The sequence below is a fragment of the Schistocerca cancellata genome, chromosome 1 (assembly GCF_023864275.1).
Source record: "Schistocerca cancellata isolate TAMUIC-IGC-003103 chromosome 1, iqSchCanc2.1, whole genome shotgun sequence".
Taxonomy (NCBI): Eukaryota; Metazoa; Arthropoda; class Insecta; order Orthoptera; family Acrididae; genus Schistocerca; species Schistocerca cancellata.
This window is the reverse complement of record NC_064626.1, coordinates 569,507,218-569,531,047: the sequence shown is the minus strand read 5'-3', so window position 1 is coordinate 569,531,047 and position 23,830 is coordinate 569,507,218. Positions and strand designations below refer to the sequence as shown.

The 23,830-nt window shown below is 41.6% G+C and overlaps 1 protein-coding gene across 4 annotated transcripts in view; it reads left to right on the top strand.

Annotated features, from left to right (window-relative positions):
- The window catches only part of LOC126181517 (protein pellino-like), a 145,206-nt gene that overhangs the window by 56,799 nt on the left and 64,577 nt on the right, over positions 1 to 23,830 (top strand). For all 4 annotated transcript variants that reach the window (XM_049924780.1, XM_049924777.1, XM_049924778.1 and 1 more), the window contains 2 exons: positions 22,783 to 22,971; positions 23,050 to 23,148. In XM_049924780.1, coding sequence (XP_049780737.1) covers positions 22,783 to 22,971; positions 23,050 to 23,148 — 288 coding nt within the window. The remainder of the gene's footprint in view (positions 1 to 22,782; positions 22,972 to 23,049; positions 23,149 to 23,830) is intronic.

Genomic DNA, 23,830 nt, shown 5'->3' with positions numbered 1-23,830 from the left:
ACATATAAAGAAAACAGAGGTGGTCCTAAGACTGATCCTTGTGGCACTCCCAAGGAAACATGTTTCCAGGAAGATTTTTCATTTACACAGGCAACACATTGATATCTGTCTTTTAAGTAGCTTTCAAACCATCTCATTGCACTGTCTGAGAAATTAAGCTGTTGCATTTTTCTGAGCAATATGTCAAAGTTAACAGTGTCAAAAGCTTTGCTGAAATCTAGTAGCGTCAATATTGTTGCCTTTCGGCTATCGATGGCATATTTCAGGTCATCAGTTACTTTAATTAGAGCAGTGTTTGTGCTGTGATGTTGACGGAAACAGGATTGAAATTTGTTATATACAAGCCACTGTGTGAAAATTATATTTAAGAACCTTCGTAGTTCGGTACTACAACGAAAATGTTAATATGTAATAGCTGTTGTCAGTGGTAAAGTTGGAAGTAAGGGACCACTAGGTAAGTGACAGACTTGACATGGGATCATAAGACAATGAAACAGACGTGAAAAGGGCAACAATTTGTTAAGCCAATGCTACAGACTGGTAACTGGTAGTGTTGTACTAGAAGCTCACACTGACAAACATTTATCCTGAGTTTGACACAATAAATAATGCGATTCCCAAGGGTTTTTTGCAGACGCCAATTTTACTGTTAACATCAGCCTACAATGGACTGAGATTTTCGATGTACAGGTGAACTATTGCACGTCGTAGCTTCATGATCGGTTGAAGGCTATCATTGCGTTACCTGAGGATTTACCCGTAATGGTGTCAAACCGGCAGTGTTCTCAATAAAGGACTTGGAAACGGCTAAAGCGGCATGAATTGCCTTCATTCAGTGTAAATCCCGTTTATTCATTACATGTTTTGAATGAAAAATGGTTTTGAAGATTCTTAAATATTAATTCGTTAGCTGTGGCTGTGTTATGCATAAAACGGCATGTGAAAATAAAGTATTTATACTGTTCTCTCACAGTTTCCTTTCTCTTTTTGTGGTGTGATACGAACTGGATAAATAGTGCTGACTATATATATGATGTGTTACAGTTTTGCAGAACTGATTTCTTGTTGTAAAATACCATACTCCACTAGTTCGTTGATATTGTAGTACTGGTACTTACAAAAATTAAAATAATTCTCTCTCTCTCTCTCTCTCTCTCTCTCTCTCTCTCTCTCTCTCTCTCTCTGTGTGTGTGTGTGTGTGTGTGTGTGTGTGTGTGTGTGTGTGTGTGTGCGCGCGCGCATGAGGGAGGGGGGGGGGAGAGAGAGAGAGAGAGAGAGAGAGAGAGAGAGAGCAATCACAGTTACTTAACTATGTGGGTTGATTGTTACTACAAGAATCTACTGCAGTTAATGATTTGTATGAACTGTGTTTAACTGATATAGTTGCTTGTAAACTCTGTGCACATTACTTACTGAGCTTTTTATTAGCTGTTGGAATGGAGATCAGAGTTGCTGTGTCATCTAGCCTGTAATACCTGCTGGAAGTCTTGGCTTGTTCCTGTAAAAATTAGCTGAGGTGTTACCTGTCATAATGATGCTTCCCTTAGCTTAGATGGTAAGTTAAATCTTCTCATAAATAAGTGTTCTTGTTCATCTGTCAAGCAGAAGAAAAGTCTAGGCACAATGCCAAACTTTCTTAATTCAGTGTGGCCAAAACAGAAAAGACACTATGGGACCAGAAATTCATTTTAAGTTGACAGTTTTTGAATAAGAGTAGTGGAAGCATTCTAACAGGCCTCACAAGCCAGTAAGGTGCATATAGTGAAACAAAATGTAGTTTAGATTATTTTGAAGAGGGAAAAAGTGCTGGAAAGAATGAAATAACTGATTATATTATCATATTTTGTTGTGGTTAAAGTATGAACTTAGCATGTCATTAAAAAAAAAGAGGAGTGACAGAACTTACTTTTCATGCATGTTATAATAGTTTTCATTGTCCACCATCATGTGATATGTCACAAAGTTCCTGTGAAAAGATATTGTTATGTATATGCCCAGATTAGTCGAATTTTGTCTCTATGGTTATTAAGTGACAAGTAAGTACAAGGAAATTGGATCATTGTTCTTGGAACCTTTTTAAGAAAGCTCTACACTATGACTAAGTTTTCTTATAATGTTTCATGATTCCATGTAGTTAGGTTTTTTTGTAATGCACTTGCTGTAGGGATTAGGAATTACAGTGAAACATTTAGCTCTTTCATTATTGCTACCCAATCTGCTCACTCTATCCCCTCCTCTGTCTCCTCGCATCTCTCTCCCCTCCCTCTGTCTCGCATCTCTCTCCCCCCTCCCTCTGTCTCGCATCTCTCTCCCCTCCCTCTGTCTCGCATCTCTCTCCCCTCCCTCTGTCTCGCATCTCTCTCCCCTCCCTCTGTCTCGCATCTCTCTCCCCCTCCCTCTGTCTCGCATCTCTCTCCCCCTCCCCTCCCTCTGTCTCGCATCTCTCTCCCCCTCCCCCCTCCCTCTGTCTCGCATCTCTCTCCCCCTCCCCCTCCCTCTGTCTCGCATCTCTCTCCCCCTCCCCCTCCCTCTGTCTCGCATCTCTCTCCCCTCCCTCTGTCTCGCATCTCTCTCCCATCCCCCTGCCTTGCCTCTCTCTTCCCCCTCCCTCCCCTCCTCCTCCCCCTGCCTCACCTCTCGCTCCCCTCTCCCTCCCCCCTTCCCGCCCCCTACATCTGCCTCGCCTCTCCCTCCTCGCTCCCCTCCCCCCCTCCTCCCCCTGTATCGCCTCTCTCCTCCTGTATCGCCTCTCTCCCCCTGTATCGCCTCTCTCCCCCTGTATCGCCTCTCTCCCCCTGTATCGCCTCTCCCCCCTGTATCGCCTCTCTCCCCCTGTATCGCCTCTCTCCCCCTGTATCTCGCCTCTCTCCCCCTGTATCTCGCCTCTCTCCCCCTGTATCTCGCCTCTCTCCCCCTGTATCTCGCCTCTCTCCCCCTGTATCTCGCCTCTCTCCCCCTGTATCTCGCCTCTCTCCCCCTGTATCTCGCCTCTCTCCCCCTGTATCTCGCCTCTCTCCCCCTGTATCTCGCCTCTCTCCCCCTGTATCTCGCCTCTCTCCCCCTGTATCTCGCCTCTCTCCCCCTGTATCTCGCCTCTCTCCCCCCTGTATCTCGCCTCTCTCCCCCTGTATCTCGCCTCTCTCCCCCTGTATCTCGCCTCTCTCCCCCTGTATCTCGCCTCTCTCCCCCTGTATCTCGCCTCTCTCCCCCTGTATCTCGCCTCTCTCCCCCTGTATCTCGCCTCTCTCCCCCTGTATCTCGCCTCTCTCCCCCTGTATCTCGCCTCTCTCCCCCTGTATCTCGCCTCTCTCCCCCTGTATCTCGCCTCTCTCCCCCTGTATCTCGCCTCTCTCCCCCTGTATCTCGCCTCTCTCCCCCTGTATCTCGCCTCTCTCCCCCTGTATCTCGCCTCTCTCCCCCTGTATCTCGCCTCTCTCCCCCTGTATCTCGCCTCTCTCCCCCTGTATCTCGCCTCTCTCCCCCTGTATCTCGCCTCTCTCCCCCTGTATCTCGCCTCTCTCCCCCTGTATCTCGCCTCTCTCCCCCTGTATCTCGCCTCTCTCCCCCTGTATCTCGCCTCTCTCCCCCTGTATCTCGCCTCTCTCCCCCTGTATCTCGCCTCTCTCCCCCTGTATCTCGCCTCTCTCCCCCTGTATCTCGCCTCTCTCCCCCTGTATCTCGCCTCTCTCCCCCTGTATCTCGCCTCTCTCCCCCTGTATCTCGCCTCTCTCCCCCTGTATCTCGCCTCTCTCCCCCTGTATCTCGCCTCTCTCCCCCTGTATCTCGCCTCTCTCCCCCTGTATCTCGCCTCTCTCCCCCTGTATCTCGCCTCTCTCCCCCTGTATCTCGCCTCTCTCCCCCTGTATCTCGCCTCTCTCCCCCTGTATCTCGCCTCTCTCCCCCTGTATCTCGCCTCTCTCCCCCTGTATCTCGCCTCTCTCCCCCCTGTATCTCGCCTCTCTCCCCCTGTATCTCGCCTCTCTCCCCCTGTATCTCGCCTCTCTCCCCCTGTATCTCGCCTCTCTCCCCCTGTATCTCGCCTCTCTCCCCCTGTATCTCGCCTCTCTCCCCCTGTATCTCGCCTCTCTCCCCCTGTATCTCGCCTCTCTCCCCCTGTATCTCGCCTCTCTCCCCCTGTATCTCGCCTCTCTCCCCCCTGTATCTCGCCTCTCTCCCCCTGTATCTCGCCTCTCTCCCCCTGTATCTCGCCTCTCTCCCCCTGTATCTCGCCTCTCTCCCCCTGTATCTCGCCTCTCTCCCCCTGTATCTCGCCTCCCTCCCCCTGTATCTCGCCTCCCTCCCCCTGTATCTCGCCTCTCTCTCTCTCTCCCACCCCCCCCCCGTATCTCGCCTCTCTCTCTCTCTCTCTCCCCCCCCCCACCTGTATCTCGCCTCTCTCTCTCTCTCTCTCCCCCCCCCCCACCTGTATCTCGCCTCTCTCTCTCTCTCTCTCTCTCTCTCCCCCCCCACCTGTATCTCGCCTCTCTCTCTCCCCCCCCCCCACCTGTATCTCGCCTCTCTCTCTCCCCCCCCCCCACCTGTATCTCGCCTCTCTCTCTCCCCCCCCCCCCACCTGTATCTCGCCTCTCTCTCTCTCTCCCCCCCCCCCCACCTGTATCTCGCCTCTCTCTCTCCCCCCCCCCCACCTGTATCTCGCCTCTCTCTCTCCCCCCCCCCCCCCCCCCCACCTGTATCTCGCCTCTCCCTCCCTCCCTGTCTCGCCACTCTCTACCCCTCCCCCCGGCTCAGGGCTCGAAAGGTTTGTGTGTTCAAGTGAACGTGCTTGTAGCAAATGGATATTGAATAAATAGTGTCACACTGTAACATTGTTCAGCACAAATATTCTGTACCCAAATTATTGTACTAAAATATTTCTTCAAGCAGTGCAGTTTATCTTTTAGAAAATTATTCAGAAATCTTCTTATTCAATAAGAAAGCATTTTTATGTTACAAGGAAGGCTATGACCATTGAATAAACAACTTCTTATTTGTCATTACTGATCCTGGACAGCAAAATAAAATCTTGTTTGTGACACTTCAGTTGTGGTCTTCTTTAAACATTTTAATACAGTAACTTTTGTAAATTGATGCTGCAAGTGACGTACAGGCTCATTGGTAGCCTGAGAACATAGCCATTCAGAACATAGTTAATAAAAGTGCACAGTTATCCCCTCATGTTTTTGTACAGGGAGGCAAAGGTAAATCAAATGTGACTATCTGCAATAGGCTGACAAATATTTAGTGTGATGCTGCAAATATGAGCCCAATGTTGCAATTAAACGTGCTTTAAACTGCTGCACCAAGAAGTGAAAAAGTCTCGGTAAATGAGCATCTGTGATTTAAACAGCAGCCGTGTATGAGACAACAGCAGCTGGTTGTGATCCGTTTGTGTTTCGAAGTGCTTACTAATGTTACTCTGGTTGTCAGTCTTTCAGTACACATTCAAAGGAAATTTGTGTGCCTTCCATTTAGGTGCTTGCTGTGCAGGGCCTGGCAGTGAAGGGATGTATATACTGTGGTCACTAAATTTGTTCCCACAATACTTGTAAAAGAAATCTTACAATAGTCAATCCAAGTCAGCAGAAATTGGAGACAATGACTCCATAAACTTTGGACTGCACACAGTATGTGAAACTGTCACAGTTTTATTCTCGCTCCCTTCCTGCCTGATGAAAGCAGCTAATGAATATATTATTTAAATTTCCTGCATGGCATGTCGTTGGATTTTTAGGTTCTTCCATTTTTGTGAAAATTTACACTCTTACTAGTGACATATGCTGTACCCCAGAACTACTTTACGAGCCAGTGAATGACATTAAAAAGACATAAAGTGTTTAAAGAACTGTATTAGCTTGTATATTTTGATAGATAAAAAAGTTCCTAACAGACTGTGATGTGAAAATCTTGTTTGCAATGTGCTCCACAATGTAAGTATTTGTTAAAAGACAACTTGTTGACACCATGAGTTGCATGTAAAATATTTAATTTCCAGGCCAGTATTTCTGCCTAGAGCCAGTTGTTAGTGGCATTTGATACTGAAGGCAAAAAGAAAGAAAGAAAGAAAATGCATATTGATATGTAGAAACCGCGACATTTGTATTCAGAACTATACAAGTAGAAGTTTGCTTACATGTTATGTACAACAATATCAAATGATGTCAAAACTGATGTTGATCTGGAAAAACCTGTGCATATTTAAAAACTGATTATAACCATCCCTGTGTGATTACAATAAGATATAACATCTGTCGTGCCTCGCAGTACACAGGTTGGTGTGTGTACTTTCCAGTGAATCCAATCTCTTAGCATTTAGTGTTCATGTAAGAACACTGTTAATGACAACACTAAAAATGACCATTCTTCACTGGATGGAGAATTTTGAACATCCTAGAAGAAATTGAGTTATTCGCTATGATGAAGCACTATGACAGTATCCTTGATGAACAGACAGTTAGAAATAAGATGTGTATACAGAACTTATCTGTATTTAATGAAATAGGTTCAGATTAAGAGTTCTTTCTGTTTCCTTCACGTAAAATTGACTAATTTGACATGCATTTGGTTCAGCGTTAGACACAGGTCCAAGTTTACAACCTCTTTATGTAGTAGATACATCTTACTAATTATTTTGTTTGTGACAATTCTTATCTCTCTCTATATATATTCTACCCTTGTGCATTAATAGTCCAAGAATGGTATTTAATATGTATGTGAGTGCATGTCACAGATGAATCTAGATATTTCAGGGGTAACAAGTGCAGTGTGATGTATGTTTGTACTGTCTGTGTTCTTGAATAGTTTATGGTTGCCATGGATTACCAGTTTTACCTTCTTAGATGTGAAACCAGTTACTAAAGTAACCATTGCCCAGATATCTTGGCTTCAGACTCTTTTTCCTCTGTTGCAATGCTTGTGACAGCCTGAAAAGTTAGTTAGAAAACCTGCAGCTACTCAATGTTCTTGAACTCTTCTTGTTTGCATTACGTAAAACTCACATTACAATGTGTACATTGCATTTAACAGTTGCTTACAACTTCAAGCTGTACAGCATTAGCAATTACAATGTCTGTTGCCTTTGTGTACTTGGATGCCCTTTGTCCACCCCATTTTTCAGATACCCCATGTTCACACAGAATGTGGGATATGTACAAAGTATCCCAACCAGAAAATTACTTCGTAACCCCTTATTTTACATTCAACTAGTCTTAAAGTCTTGAATGATCTTGAGTCATCCTAGCTTTGTTTCAAACTCGTGTGTGTTCATTGGGCTTACTTAAGTCATGGATTTAATTAGACTTCAAGAAAAATTCTATTTTCACTTTAATTTTCTTAATCCATCTGATTATCTTTTAATTTTATTATCAGGAATGTGTTTGCTGTAGGCATATGAGATTGTCTGTCGAGTACATTCCATGTTCAACTACTAGCTGTTCACGCTAGTTATTCATGAGACAGTAAATGATTCTTTGGTACTAATCCTGGTATTCAGGTTGTTTAAAGCCACTAAGTCCCTCAGAAAGGCAGAAAAAAGTAATTACATTAAAGTAAAGCTCATCCCGTAAGGACATTTACACACCCAATCATGTAATTCAGTACTTCTGTCAAAAACTTACAAAATCATTGTTACGAATACTTAATGTAGCTTACGATTAGGTACTACATCAGGGTATGCGAATTTCATCAAATGCGGAGGTATGTTCTAAATTTGTACCCTTTGTACAGGATATAAGAACTACCCTTCTTTATGCTAAAGTTGTAAGTGTCCAAGTCTTAATGTGCATGAAGTCAGTTACATAACCAACAATTGAGGATTTGCAGGTCAAAAGGAACTTTTAACTCTTTGTTGCTCCTTACCTGATCCTAATGTCTCTGTGCTTTATGTAGACAGCTTAGCACATGCAAACACAGCCTTGTTCATTCACTTGACCAAACAAGTAACTTCAAGGAGCTGCACTACCCAGGAAAAATCCTTCTGCCTTACTATCTTGGAGCAATATTATCATCATCCTACCTTCGTGAGACTATTGAACGCACCGCTTAACGAGAAAAGTACATTCAGCACAATCCTATATTGTTAACGGCAGTATTGTACCACTGTCTCGTTTTACTCCCATTGTGGTATAGGTCCTCCCAATGGGTTCACCTAACTAGATTGTTTCCTCAGGGGGCTCACCGCTCTTCGGTGTTTTCTTGCTTGGCTACCGTGGTGCCCCATTTTTTGCAGCATCTTTTCCTTTCCATGCTGCATGTCTATCATGTTACTGTTCTTTCTCCCCTCCCTTGGGAAACATGTCTGGGCTGTTTTTGAAAATGTATTCTGCATTTTTTGATAGTATAAGAATACTCTCCACTGTTTGTCTTTCCATTTTTCTTTCTTTGTTCACCTTCTCCTATCATTCCTATGCTTCAGTATCTGAGGTTCCTCTTTTTCTTCTTCATTCCTGTGTGCTCCTGAAGGTTGACCCACACGTTTGACGTGTAACATGTGACTGAGTAATGCATAATTCCCAGCCCCGGGTTGACAGGTAGGGTTCACACGTACCCTCTGGTACAGGTCAGACCCAGGGAGGTGTTGATTGTCTGAGCTACTATCTTCACGAATTGCTTATTGGTCCCTCTGTCAGGAGTTAGGGAGATGTGACCTGAGGTGTGAACAATCACCAAAGGCGGGTGGACATCCTTGTGAAGGTGGCCCCAAGTTGGAAGGAGCGCACCGTCAGAGAAGCTGGCAATCGTGGGAGATTTTCCCACAGTGAGCTAATCATCTTCAAAGTCAATGGCTACGAAACGTAAACAAAATAAGGCTAACGATTCGAAGACCCTCCCAGCAGAACCATGGCTCCTCATGGTTTCATGTACTGAAATGGGAGGTCAGTCCTTTGCTACGGTAAATCTGTTTATTATTCAGAAAAGTGTTGATGCAATTGCTGGCCTTGCAAAATCCTGCTCTTGTTTACGCAGTGGTACTTCGCTTTTGGAGACTACTTCAGATTCTAAAGCACAGTAACTGCTTGCAGCATCGCCCCTCCATGGCTATACTGTTAGTGTCGAGGCCCATAGAATGCTGAATCCTTTCAGTAGTGTTGTTTATACTGCACTGCTTGATTGTCTGACTGAGGCAGAAATCCAAACCTCTCTGATCAGGGTGTTGTAGCAGTTCAGTGGGTGATGAAAAAAGTAGATGCATACTTTCTCACGTCTAATAGAATGGTTCTTCTGTCAAAGGTCAAAGCAGGCTATGATATTATCGCAGTTAGACCATTTATTCCGAACCCGATGCCCTGCCACCAATGTTGTCATTACAGCCACACTGTCCTGTTGACATCCAGCCAAATGTGTAACATGTGGTAGGGATGCTCACATAGACAATTGTTCGCCTCCTTCTCCCTACTGTATCAACTGCAATGGAAACGATGCCGCCCCCTCCTGCAATTGTCCCATGTATCTCAATGACTGGTCTGTCCAGGAGATCTGGGTGAAGAGAAAAGTGCCTTACCCTGTCACTCGCAAGTTGTTGGCTAGTTGGAAACCCTGCATTCTACCATCTGGCATCTACAGTACTTTTGTTGCTACATCTCACTCCACAGCATGCAACCTCAAATTCAGCACCACATTTGTGAAATCGCCCAGCTTCATGGTAGCGTCCCTGTCTCCTCCTCCAGCTATGCAATGTGCCACCAAGCTTTTGCCTCGCAGGGCAAAGTCACCAGTTACACAATTGAAAGGCCAGAGGAATACTTCCATGAAGACTTCCTAAGTCCCTCCAGCCAACCAACATCTGAGTCTTCCTCTGCCAACCGGAAAGGTTCCAAAAAGTTAAACAAAAGCAAATGGTCTTCTCCTTTGCTGACTCGGAGATCGTCTTTGACGGTGTTGCCACATGATACTCTTGCCCAGCTAGCCTCCGTGTTGCCACTGCGCACCACCAACCATTTTTGTGCCCTGGACTCTGCAGCGCGACAAAAGGAAAATGCCATTGCTTCTGTAGACCTCGTGGAGCATGATCCTCTTGTCTCTGTGCCCTGTAGCAGCGAGTCTTCGAAGGCTGGTGCTCGGCAGCTGCCGAAGTGACACCCCTTCACTTTTTCCTCATCATGGCTGTCCTCCAATGGAACATTAGCGATCTTCAATCCAACAAAGAGTATTTACGGGCTGCCCTTAGAATCGCAGTGCCCACTTGTTCTGCCTTCAGGAAACAAAATTGCATCCTCACATTCCCTTTGAGCTCTCACATTTCTTCCCGGACCGTTTTGACCTTCTTGCTGAGAACTGCATTCCGTCTCATATTGGATGGTGTTCATAGTCAACCCATCTCCCTGACTACCCGCCTTCAAGCTGTTGCAGTTCGCCATTTCCTTCTTCACATGACCTTTTCCCTTTGTACCGTTTACATCCCTCCATCACATGGTATCACCAGGGCAGACTTCGTCCAGCTTATTGGGCAGCTATCTCACCCCTTTCTGCTGCTCGGTGATTTTAATGCAGACCTTCCCCCTTGGTGTTCTCCAGAACTTACCTGATAGATGCCCTCTTGGCTGACCATCTCAATCAATGTAACCTCTTCTGCCTTAACACAGGAGCACTCACGTTCCTTTCAGACCGCATGCACACCTATTTCCATTTGGACCTATCCTTCTGCACTGTCCAGCTTGCCCATCGTCTCGAGTTGTCATTCACGTCTAACAGATACTCTAGTAACCATTTCCCGTGTGCTATCAGTTTGTTGACTCCTATGCCACCTATGTGCACACCCAAATGGCAGCATACAAAGACTGAATGGAGGCCTTACTCCTCCCTGGCAACCTTTGACGAACATAATTTCCCCAGTTGTGATGACCAGGTAGAATTTCTTACAAACATTATCCTTACTGTTGCAGAATGTTCCATTCCTCACACTTCCTCTGTACCACACTGTGTCCCAGTTGGTGGACTGAGGCATGCCGCGATGCAGTTAGCAAGCTCCAACATGCTCTCCGCATTTGTAAATGTTATCCAATGATGGAAAACTGTATTCATTATAAATGTCTGCATGCACAATGTCATCACATTCTTTGTAATAGCAAAAAAGCTAGCTCGATTTAATTAAATACAGATAAGTTCTGTATACACATCTTATTTCTAACTGTCTGTTCATCAAGGATACTGTCATAGTGCTTCGTCATAGTGAATAAATCAATTTTTTGTAGGATGTTCAAAATTATCTACCTTTCTCCATCCAGTGAAGAATGGTCATTTTTAGTGTTGTCATTAACAGTGCTCTTATATGAACACTAAATGCTAACAGATTGGATTCACTGGCATTAGAAAGTACACACACCAACCTGTGTACTGCGAGGCACGACATATTATTTCCATAAATGCAAAACTTCGGCACTACAATACTGTCATTAAACCAGAATCCCTTCATGCATCAGAATGCCTTTCGTTAAATACAGCCAAACAATCAGGTGAAATAGAAAAGAATGAAAGGAAAATCACCAGGAAAATCTTGGGATCAAACTTATCAGAATCAGAAATGAAAATTAATAAGTAATAGAGATGTTTGTGAAAAATAGAGCAAATATCAAACAAGATGAGGAAAAAAAAGAGTTGCATTCTATGGAAATTTAAGAAGGCTAGATGACAACAGGATAATAAAAAGAATTTTTAACTTCTTTGACAGAACCTGCAAAAGATCAATGATATAGATTAAAAAAGTTAAAACACATCTGAAGGAAATGGAAATAATGGGGAAAGAAATAGAAGAAAGGTTTCAAGGGCTTCCAGTAGAAAACAAAGAAAAAGACAGGTGCAATATGGACAGAAGAAAGAAGAGGAAAAACATACAGAAAGAATGAAAAATTACTCAAAAGAAAGGAGAAAAGAAAGAATATGTAAGTCATTTCATGTGTTCCTTAATCGGCTAAACCAATTTTTAAAAAATAAGTGAGCTAGTCTAGCACTGGTACGTAATTATATCTACACTGGTTAATGGCTGATGAGGTAAGAAGTGCAGAGGGACCAGAGAAAGAATGAAAGTCACCTAAAACATTTGATGGGCAAAATAAAAAGTAGTGTGTGCCTAAGTGCTTACTGTCTCTGCTGATACTTAGAGAGTGCTTGATATTTATATTAGCTATACTTGATCAAAATGCTACACAATGCAATTAGATTACTTTCCGAGGAGAAACTATCTCACGTAATTTTACTTTAACTTCCTTGGACTACCTTAGCACAACTGCTTAAAAAGATGTACACCACAAGAACATAATTCATTCTACCTTCTTTATATGCTGACAAGAGGGTAGCAGGCTACAACCTTGTCTCTCTCAGTCTCTTTATCGCAAGTAAATTTGAATGACAATATGTATAAATGGAGGATATCAAATAATATCTATTCAGATAGAGCAGCACAAACCGATCACTGTGCAACAAAGACATGACCTTTCACAACTTTAACAAGGAGAATTTTTAGCATAGAAAACTAGCGAGTATTAACAATCATTTAAACATACAATTAACAATTTTAAATGCAACCAACCAGTAAAACCAAATGTGAGGAAAATTAAAAGACCTACAGTATTGCCAACACCGCTACGTAACTGCCAACCCCCTTTATAAAATAAAATACATAGTCTATTAAAATATCTATTCAGCCACTGTTACAGGTGATAGACGTTAGCATCGTCACATTCCCCAGTAGAGACAGAGGGTAAATATGGGAATTAAGTGATGAGTTAACATCAATAGTCTGATTAGAATTACTTTGTAGTTGAAACTCCAGGCACTGTAGCTGGTTTCCCACAATGTCACACCAAAACCCAATTAATCATTGTGAATGGCTCACCAGAGTCATAAATAAAACCATCTTAAGCAGTGTAAGAGGGTAGTGCAACAGTTAGCATATAAACCTGACATTCTACAAGTCATAGGTTTGAATCTCATGAAATGTAGGAAATTTTTTTCTTCTAAATCTTATCAAAAGACTCTGAATATTATTTTCTGTCGACTAATTGGTTTAAACAATTTTTTATTACTAATATTTTTCTGTATCATTTTTATTATTGTACTGATTTTTTTTATTTGCTCTTATTTTCCTTCTTGTCATTCTTTATTCTCTTGGAATCTGCTAGTGTTACTACAACATGCAAAAACAGGACTGCTCATCAGTTGGTAATGCAGCAGGAAGTGTAGCTAGTGCAAGTAGAGTTGCAGGTAACCAATGGGAACGAGAAATTACAGTTTGCTTGTAGAGGTGAATAAAGTGATCCCAATTTTAGTTTTGCTGCAGACTTGATTGCTGTTTTCTCGGATACATTGCATATCACAACATTGTGGTTGGTTAATTTGAATTGGGGGTGTCAGTGCCAACAGTTCAATTATTGGAGACTTAAAATCACCTGTCGACACAGCATCTCCCATTTCTCAGTCATACCTCTGCATTACATATTAATGTCTATCATTAACTGACCGGCCATATTTGTGTGTCACCTAGAACCTCTTTTAACAGTACCACTCCCTCTTCCATCATTTGGGCCAACCTCTGACAGGTCTCGCCTGTAGTGTGTCTAAGGTAGCTGTTACTTGGCAGTAGAGTGGTATGGCTTGTCACAGCTACAGGCGTGCCTGTCTTGAAGGGCTCTAAATAGCATCCTCAAAAGCAGATCAGGAAACTGTGAGCTATTTTGAAATTCTGTGGAGCGGGCTCCTGTGGAGTCTGAAGTGAATGGATGACACTGTGGCAATCTATTATGGGAGACTTGTCACTTATTCTTATTATGGTATCCAGTTGGCACTGTGTTAATTCTAGCTTGTCTAGAGAGCTAACCTACGTGTCGGTGGTTTTCTTCTAACAAGTCCTCCATAAAGAGGTGGAATTTTTGTACTACTTATGTTGTTCCTGTGCCCTGGTTATATCTAAAACCTGAGTTATATTATTCTCATGTCAATGTTTGAAGTGTACTCTGACCTCAAGATAGTAGTGTTTAGTTAATATTCTAACACAAACAGCTACTGCATGTAACAAATGTTAGTCCCATCCCTTAACTTTTAGTTATGTTGTTTGTTCACAGTAACACCTTTATACTTCAGAATTTCTATCATAATGTTGTTCTCTGTTTACACTTATTAGAGGTCACCTTGACCGCTGATGTTTTGTTACAAACCCAGGAAGCGGCCATTTGACAGTGAGTCTTCTACCTGTGAGTTGTTATTTGGAGCCAGGCTCTTTAGGAACCTTTGTTTTTATTTGTCATGTTGTAAGCCAGTCAATATTGTAATTTGTCATGTTGTGAATGGTAATTGTTACTAGATGTTAGTTACAGAAAACCGCTATTTAATTCTAAGCTGTCACTAATGTTTTCTTGAAACTACCACTATTTCTAAAGAAACTGTTTGAAAAGGCTGCGCACCTAGATCTACGTTATTTGGTATGTGTGTATTTAATCCTCAGATTTTAAAGTGACTACTAGCTGCAGTAATGTAATTATTGACACTCCTTTTAAAAATCTGTCCACTGCATTAAATTTGCTATAAGACCATTAAGAGTTTAGATAACTTATATGGTAATTGCAAGCTCCTTCTTCTGTAACTGAATTACATCTAAATTCATGAATGGTAAATTTTCTAACTCAGGATTTAATTGTACAGTGTGTACCTAAGCTCTACGAAATTTGTCAGTTCTGAAACCTTCTTTTCCTGAGCCATAAATAGTGTGTAAAATTTCTGGTTTCAGCTTTCTTACTTATGGATTACTATCACACTGTTAAACTGTTACTTTTGTAGCACAATGACGTCATAAATTGTATATAAAGTACATAGCACATGTTATTCACTCTGTGAAAGTTACAACATGGTTTTTGGATTAAAAAATTGAGATTTGAATTTCTGTGTGATAAATTATTTGAAGCAAAATGTGTAAGGTAGCTTCGACCTTGCACCTTTCCACATCCTCCCCATTTCTATCACTACACCATGAAAGGGAGCGTAGAAGAAAGATACTTCATGCTGAACAAGATAATATACCTCAAACAATCTGGTTATAGTTTTGTTTTAGGACTAAAAAAAACTAGTCATACACGTCCACGTCAAAACTATAGAACACGAAGACAGAGGAGATAAGAACGACTACACTTCAGTTCTAATTGACAGGAGAGAAGGTAGCTAAAAACAGGGACATGGAGAAAGGTTTATAGAAACATTATAGAGAAAAGGAAGTCCAAAAGTGAAAATTAAATGGTCTTCGCCATATTGCTAAGACGGATAAAATGTAAAATGCATTCGACAGCCCGCACATCATTCGCTAAAATGGCAGATAACTCAGATGACAAACACAAACAAGAAGAGAAGCAAATTATCTCCTCATGGCGAGAGCTGAGAGGAAGTTGTCCAAGCCACTGGCAGAGGCTTAATAACCTGGAGCTTCTTCCCATGCAGGAAGAACCAGTGGTGATGCCAAACTGACACCTCCTGCTGACAGACAACAACATGAGATCATAGGAGGGGATGGAAGAACTAGTGGGCTGAGGTACGAGGACTGCAGCCTTGGCAGCAGCCTCATTTCCTGTCAGACCGGCATGACCACGAACCCAAATGAACATCATAGTGACTCCATCAAGACTGAGTAAGTGACAACTTTCCTGGACCCGCTGCACTAAAGGATAGACGGTGCACACCAAACAGATGGTTTGAAGGGCACAGATAGTCTGACCAGATGACTCAATTAAAAAGCCTGTGTCACCAGATGTACTGCGTCGCCCGATAGGGCGAAGAGCTCTGCTGTAAATACTGAGCTTTGTTCCGGAAGCCGGTAAGAAAAAACATTGGTGCCAATGACAAAGGCATATCCGACACCACACTCAGTTCGAGAGCCATCGATGTACAAAAAAAGTTACTATCATGAAATTCCATACGAAGGTTGTGAAACTGAAGCCGACAAATCGAGGCTGGAGTAGTGTCCTTAGGAAGCAAATGAATGCCAAGGTAAACACAGGCCACCACACGAAGCCAAGTTGGTGAAGGGTTTACACCCACTGGGAAAGTTGCAGGCAGTGTGAAGTTGAGCTGCCAGGGCAAGAACCAAAAGTGAACTCCAGGAGGTAACAGACAAGAGGAACACAACTCATTGGTGATCAAAGGAGCCATAGGCTGAGTGGCCACGCATGGCAGACAAATGGCATGCATATCTGGTGAGGAGAAACTCATAGCGGTAGTTCGGCAGGTTCTGCATACAGACTCTAGTGGGTTAGTGAAAAGGCACCAGTGGCCAAACGGGTGCCACGATGGTGGATAGTATAGAGACGGCATACGAGGGACAAACATGCAGATGCATAAAGCCATAGTCTCGTTTCAAACGGACAAGGGACCAACACAAACGGAGGAGAGCCATTCGATCTGCTCCCCAGGAAGTATCACAGATGACATGTAGGACACTGAGGAACCTCATACAGCAGGCTGCCAGGTAGGACACATGTGAGAACCAAGAAAATTTCCTATCGAGTATGAGCCCCAGGAATTTTATAGTTTCAACGAACACAAGAGCAATAGATCCAGGATGTAAAGACAGTGGAAGAAATCAACTGCACTACCAGAAATTCATGTAAACAGTTTTGTCAGTGGAAAAACGAAAGCCATTGTCGAAGACGCCACTCAATGAAACAGATCCATGGAGAACTGCAATAAATGGCAAAATCAGGAACAAAAAGGAGCCGGAGATGCCCAGCTGGAGACAGGCGATTATACGGTTAATGGTAATCACCAAGAGGACAATGCTCAGGGCGGAACCCTGGGGCACACCGGTTTCCAGGTTTATCCCATAAGGCAGAACCCATACACACCTCGAGAACTTGGTCTCTTAAAAATTCCTGAAGGAAACAGGGCAAGCAACCATGAAAGCCCCATGTCTATAGAGTACAGAGGATACCAGACCTACCTTTCTCCAAACTGAAAAACATGGCCAGTCTGGGATTTCTGCTGAAAGCCATTCATGACATGGGTGGAAAAATAGATGAGATGGTCAACTCGGCTCAAAATCCACACTGTGCAGTGGTTAGTAAACTGCAAGGCTCGAGCCACCATACCAGCCAGGCATGAATCGTACGTTCCATCACCTCGCAAACACAGCTGGTGAGAGAAATGGGGTGGTAGCTAGAAGGAAGGTGTTTATCCTTACCAGGCTTAGGTGTACATATTACAGTGCTTCACACTAGCATCTCTGAAACATGCCCTCTGCCCAGATGTGGTTGTACGTATGGAGCAGACAGTGCTTCCTCGCAAGAGAAAGGTGCTGCAACATCTGTATGTGAACATCGTCCGCCCTTGGGCCAAAGCAGTGGAATGAAGTAAGACCATGATGTCACTCCCTCATAGTGAAGGTGGCATTCTAGTGCTCACGATTCTGAGAGAAGATAAGGGTATTGCCCGAGCTGCCTCCCCTTGTTTCCAGTGTTGGAAGGCAGTGTGATAGTGGGAGGAGATGGAAATCACCGTTAAATGGCAGCCCAAGGCATTGGCGATAGCAATAGGGTCCATGATGACATTTTCTACTGCTGACAGGCCGGAAATTTGGAAATGGATCTTGGTCCCGAGACCTGTCAGAGGTTGGCCCAAATGATGGAAGAGGGAGTGGTACTGTTAAAAGAGGTTCTAGGTGACACACAAATATGGCCGGTCAGTTAATGATAGACATTAATATGTAATGCAGAGGTATGACTGAGAAATGGGAGATGCTGTGTCGACAGGTGATTTTAAGTCTCCAATAATTGAACTGTTGGCACTGACGCCCCCAATTCAAATTAACCAACCACAATGTTGTGATATGCAATGTATCCGAGAAAACAGCAATCAAGTCTGCAGCAAAACTAAAATTGGGATCACTTTATTCACCTCTACAAGCAAACTGTAATTTCTCATTCCCATTGGTTACCTGCAACTCTACTTGCACTAGCTACACTTCCTGCTGCATTACCAACTGATGAGCAGTCCTGTTTTTGCATGTTGTAGTAACACTAGCAGATTCCAAGAGAATAAAGAATGACAAGAAGGAAAATAAGAGCAAATAAAAAAAATCAGTACAATAATAAAAATGATACAGAAAAATATTAGTAATAAAAAATTGTTTAAACCAATTAGTCGACAGAAAATAATATTCAGAGTCTTTTGATAAGATTTAGAAGAAAAAAATTTCCTACATTTCATGAGATTCAAACCTATGACTTGTAGAATGTCAGGTTTATATGCTAACTGTTGCACTACCCTCTTACACTGCTTAAGATGGTTTTATTTATGACTCTGGTGAGCCATTCACAATGATTAATTGGGTTTTGGTGTGACATTGTGGGAAACCAGCTACAGTGCCTGGAGTTTCAACTACAAAGTAATTCTAATCAGACTATTGATGTTAACTCATCACTTAATTCCCATATTTACCCTCTGTCTCTACTGGGGAATGTGACGATGCTAACGTCTATCACCTGTAACAGTGGCTGAATAGATATTTTAATAGACTATGTATTTTATTTTATAAAGGGGGTTGGCAGTTACGTAGCGGTGTTGGCAATACTGTAGGTCTTTTAATTTTCCTCACATTTGGTTTTACTGGTTGGTTGCATTTAAAATTGTTAATTGTATGTTTAAATGATTGTTAATACTCGCTAGTTTTCTATGCTAAAAATTCTCCTTGTTAAAGTTGTGAAAGGTCATGTCTTTGTTGCACAGTGATCGGTTTGTGCTGCTCTATCTGAATAGATATTATTTGATATCCTCCATTTATACATATTGTCATTCAAATTTACTTGCGATAAAGAGACTGAGAGAGACAAGGTTGTAGCCTGCTACCCTCTTGTCAGCATATAAAGAAGGTAGAATGAATTATGTTCTTGTGGTGTACATCTTTTTAAGCAGTTGTGCTAAGGTAGTCCAAGGAAGTTAAAGTAAAATTACGTGAGATAGTTTCTCCTCGGAAAGTAATCTAATTGCATTGTGTAGCATTTTGATCAAGTATAGCTAATATAAATATCAAGCACTCTCTAAGTATCAGCAGAGACAGTAAGCACTTAGGCACACACTACTTTTTATTTTGCCCATCAAATGTTTTAGGTGACTTTCATTCTTTCTCTGGTCCCTCTGCACTTCTTACCTCATCAGCCATTAACCAGTGTAGATATAATTACGTACCAGTGCTAGACTAGCTCACTTATTTTTTAAAAATTGGTTTAGCCGATTAAGGAACACATGAAATGACTTACATATTCTTTCTTTTCTCCTTTCTTTTGAGTAATTTTTCATTCTTTCTGTATGTTTTTCCTCTTCTTTCTTCTGTCCATATTGCACCTGTCTTTTTCTTTGTTTTCTACTGGAAGCCCTTGAAACCTTTCTTCTATTTCTTTCCCCATTATTTCCATTTCCTTCAGATGTGTTTTAACTTTTTTAATCTATATCATTGATCTTTTGCAGGTTCTGTCAAAGAAGTTAAAAATTCTTTTTATTATCCTGTTGTCATCTAGCCTTCTTAAATTTCCATAGAATGCAACTCTTTTTTTTCCTCATCTTGTTTGATATTTGCTCTATTTTTCACAAACATCTCTATTACTTATTAATTTTCATTTCTGATTCTGATAAGTTTGATCCCAAGATTTTCCTGGTGATTTTCCTTTCATTCTTTTCTATTTCACCTGATTGTTTGGCTGTATTTAACGAAAGGCATTCTGATGCATGAAGGGATTCTGGTTTAATGACAGTATTTTAGTGCCGAAGTTTTGCATTTATGGAAATAATATGTCGTGCCTCGCAGTACACAGGTTGGTGTGTGTACTTTCTAATGCCAGTGAATCCAATCTGTTAGCATTTAGTGTTCATATAAGATCGTTGATCAGTATTTAATCATTCACTCACGTTTTATTCTTGTGTAGTATTCTTTAAAGTATGTTGTGTAGCAACATGTACATCATACTGAAGTGGGATGTCTGTTAAGAAAGCACACGTCTCAACAATTGTTTTGACACTTCGAAATTGTTTGGGAATACCTGCTGTTACTTTTTACATGAAATCACAAATTTTACCTTTAGGAACGTGTATTGGGCTCAGTGGACAAGGGAAATCAACTTCTGTAGTTGCCTGTGACAGACTGCAAATTCATTGTCATTGAACTTCATTGGACATTTGACAGCAACAGGTTAGCAAAGGAGGAGAAGAATTTAAAGATAAAAAATACTTTACAATAGTGTCACACTGTACTGGAAAGCATCCCCCTCACACACACACACACACACACACACACACACACACACACACACATACACACATTAATTTAAGCTAATTGATTCTTTATTTACTCCTACAATGTACAGTACATCTCATTGTTCAGTTAGCAATATTAGAGAAGAAAAGTTGCGACTCACCATATAGCGAAGATGCTTTGTCACGATAGGGACAACAAAATATTGTTACATCCCTTATTGGATTTTTCATTGATCACTGTTCATTTATTGAGAACTGCTTGTGTATCAAGCATTCACCTGCAATTTAACATGTAATTTCCCTCTGTTCGCGAGAACTACCCAATGCTGCAATGCTGTATTGGAATGTGATTATGAAATTGCCGTTCCTTGCTGGTGAATAGGTGCATCATGCATCACATCTGTGGTGGTGCACAGGTATGACAGCTATTCTCCACCACAGCCTTGCATATTTTGCAGCTACTATCACAACCACATCATAAACTATTTAACTGATAAACATAGGAAACACTCATTAGTAGTGACATAAGCTGTAACCAACAAAAATTGAAGCTTCAAACTTGTGCTTTCGCCACCGCATGAACTAGGCTGGTAAGAGATCTTTGCGATGAAATGATTAATCAAGAAATAACAAAAATCTGGCTGCATATAGACAAGGTTGTGTCATCAAACTGCAAAGGAAATTATTCCCTGAATTATGTTCTGACTTCTGACTACTCAAGAGTTGACATCTGCCAAGTAATGCTCAATAAAGCACTTTTTGTCTTAAATGTTACCTTTTTGTCTTAAATATTACTACATATTTAACCTGCTTTTCAACTAAAATGTAATATTCATTTGCCAAGTAAAAGTAGACATTGTCATGATTCCAGCAAGGTTCAAGGCATTGATATTTATGTGACGTAATCAGAGAAAGAGACCCGAGGCAGATCAGTCGTTATGAAATGGATTATAGACAGTCTTCCTCTAACGGTCTGTCTAGATATTTGTATCTAGTGAAATGCCATTCAACGTATTTCTTAAAACTCTTCTGCACATACTGTTGTTGTACTTGGGATCGAGAAATTGGTATGTTTATCTGATTAATTGGATGAAAAAAGCTGTCTAGCAATGATTGACTTCACAGCAATGTCTCCAACTCCTGGAGTTCCCATGGACCACAGCAAATCTCCTGGTGGGATGACAGTGGCAGGGAGTAAGCACCAAGTGTCTTCAACACATTGAAATATTGTTGTCTGCTGCCATGTTTTGTAGATAAACTGTGTTCACCTCAGCACATGGTACACACCCAAAGAATACCAAAAATCTTGTCCACAGAAAGCGGGTTGCAAATGTGACCTATATAACAAGAAAATTTCTTTTAAAAATTGCAGACGTAATTTGTCAGATCGAAGGATGAAGGTATAGCACACAGCTTTAACCAAAAAGAGAAAGCTCTGTGACACTGAACAAGAGACCTGTAATGTAGACCCTTTGGCCTATCCACCTGCTCCATGTTTACATTCTGTCGCAGTAGGGTCCAGTAACAAGAAAATGTCTCCATTTGACAGTTGTACCATATATGCAAAATGGCCTGTGTGTTGTGATATAGGTCAGACTTCATGTCCTATGGAAATTGCACACACATTGTTCTAATTATATTTTAAATATCCACAGGGCTCTTTGTTTCTTAGATTAACATCGGTTTTGACATCATAGGAAATTTATAGTTCATGTGCACATCGCTTAATATAGAGGTACATAATATGTAAGTAAAGTTACATTTCTACTGTTATCTATGCAAAAGTTCTATGCTCCAGCTGTCGATATGCACATTTTTGTATGTTTGTCCTTCGTATTAGATGCCACTAACGAAGGCTAGATGCCCAAATACCAGCCTGGCAGTTAAATATTTTACATGTAGCTCATTGTGTTAACAAGATGTCTTTTAAAAACACCTATTATTTATTATGTAAGCAAATCTCATCTGTGTGTCATACCATTTGTCGAAAAATTTGTTTCAGTATCTTAAACTGTACCAAAAATATGAAGGGTGTTGTGACTTCTTATTGTTTACATTGTGCAAGGATGTTATCAGGTGTAGCAGAAGATTGAGTATATGATTGGGTACTGTTGAAAACTTAGGCACAATGTCAAATTTCTCTCAAAATACAAATCGCTACTTGCTGTGGCTACAGGCAGATGGACCCACAATATGCAGTATTTGTAGTGTGTGTTTCAAACCTATCGCTTGGAGGCTGCAGAGGCGGGCTGGGTTCTGTCTGCCTGGGCCTTAATAAACCTCAGAGGCAGAGATATAAAAGATATATGAAAGGAAAATAGATGCTATTGGAATGATAGAATTATGACTCAAATAAAAAAATCTAAATAACAATGACAGTGTTAATAATGAACAGTGACACTAGATTTGTCACCAAACAACTTCATCATCACCCAAAAGTTGTGTAGTGTGAAGTTAAAATATGTTTGATTATTACAGTAGATTAAGCAGATCTGTTTCTCTTAACAGGCTATGTCTATTACATCAAACACTTTTTTCAAAAACAGAAAATTATTATTATACCTACAGGAGAAGGCAATAAAGTGGCATGAGGAGGAGTCTGTGGATGGTCTCACCACCAATGGAGTCCTGTTAAACCATCCGCAAGGAGACTTCTGGGGAGGAGATGCAAAACCTGGTTGTTGGAGAGAAGTCTCGGTGAACGGGAAACTTTACACATTAAGACCAATCAGGGATTCAGACGTGAGAGGTGCTCCTGTAAGTTGTGTTACTTTTCTTAACAGGTATGTTATTTTTTTATTATGTAGGTCTTGAAATATTGATGATTAATTTTAGGTTCAACATGAAACCAACTTACTCCAGGATGGGTCTCTTATTGACCTGTGTGGAGCGACTGTGATCTGGCGGTCAGCTGATGGCCTTAAGAAATCCATTGTAAGTAGAGATACTCAATGCAAGATTTTGATATACATGTAACCATGACTACCCTGTTTTTCTGAATATAGTTAATAAGAGGAAGGTATGATACAGGCACAGTTCATATACAGAATGGGAGAGAGAATGTGGTGGGAAGTGAAGTGTATGGCATTCGTCAGAACTGGAATGTGAGGCCATAACTGACGAAAAATTAAGTAGCTAATTACTACTATTTGGAATGAGCAGGGTGTGCATATGGATTGGAGTCGTTCTGCTAAGCAACATTCTGTCAGACACCTTATCCTTATCAAACTGTCAAACCCCTCCCTCGCTCCCACCCTCCCTCTCTCCCAAGAACAGTGCCCTTATACATTATCGTGTGAGAGTCATTGATATATTCGATGATACCATTAATCAGGTGTGTATTAGGGCAAGGATAGACTGTTTCAGATACATGTGATTATCTTATTATGTATGTGACATTGCCATCACGAACATTACAATACTGCTCCAGAAAGTGGCACGTTTGCTGTAAGTATTTAGTACCTTCGTCATAAGGTTTCAGTATGACAGGAAAAATTGTAATTGACAAGAGACACGGTCTCCAACCTAATTCTGTGAGTGGATAGATGTACATGAATAATTACTTAAGGATAAGTTAGTGACAAGTTTAGTTTTTATATGGATTATCCGTCCTGCC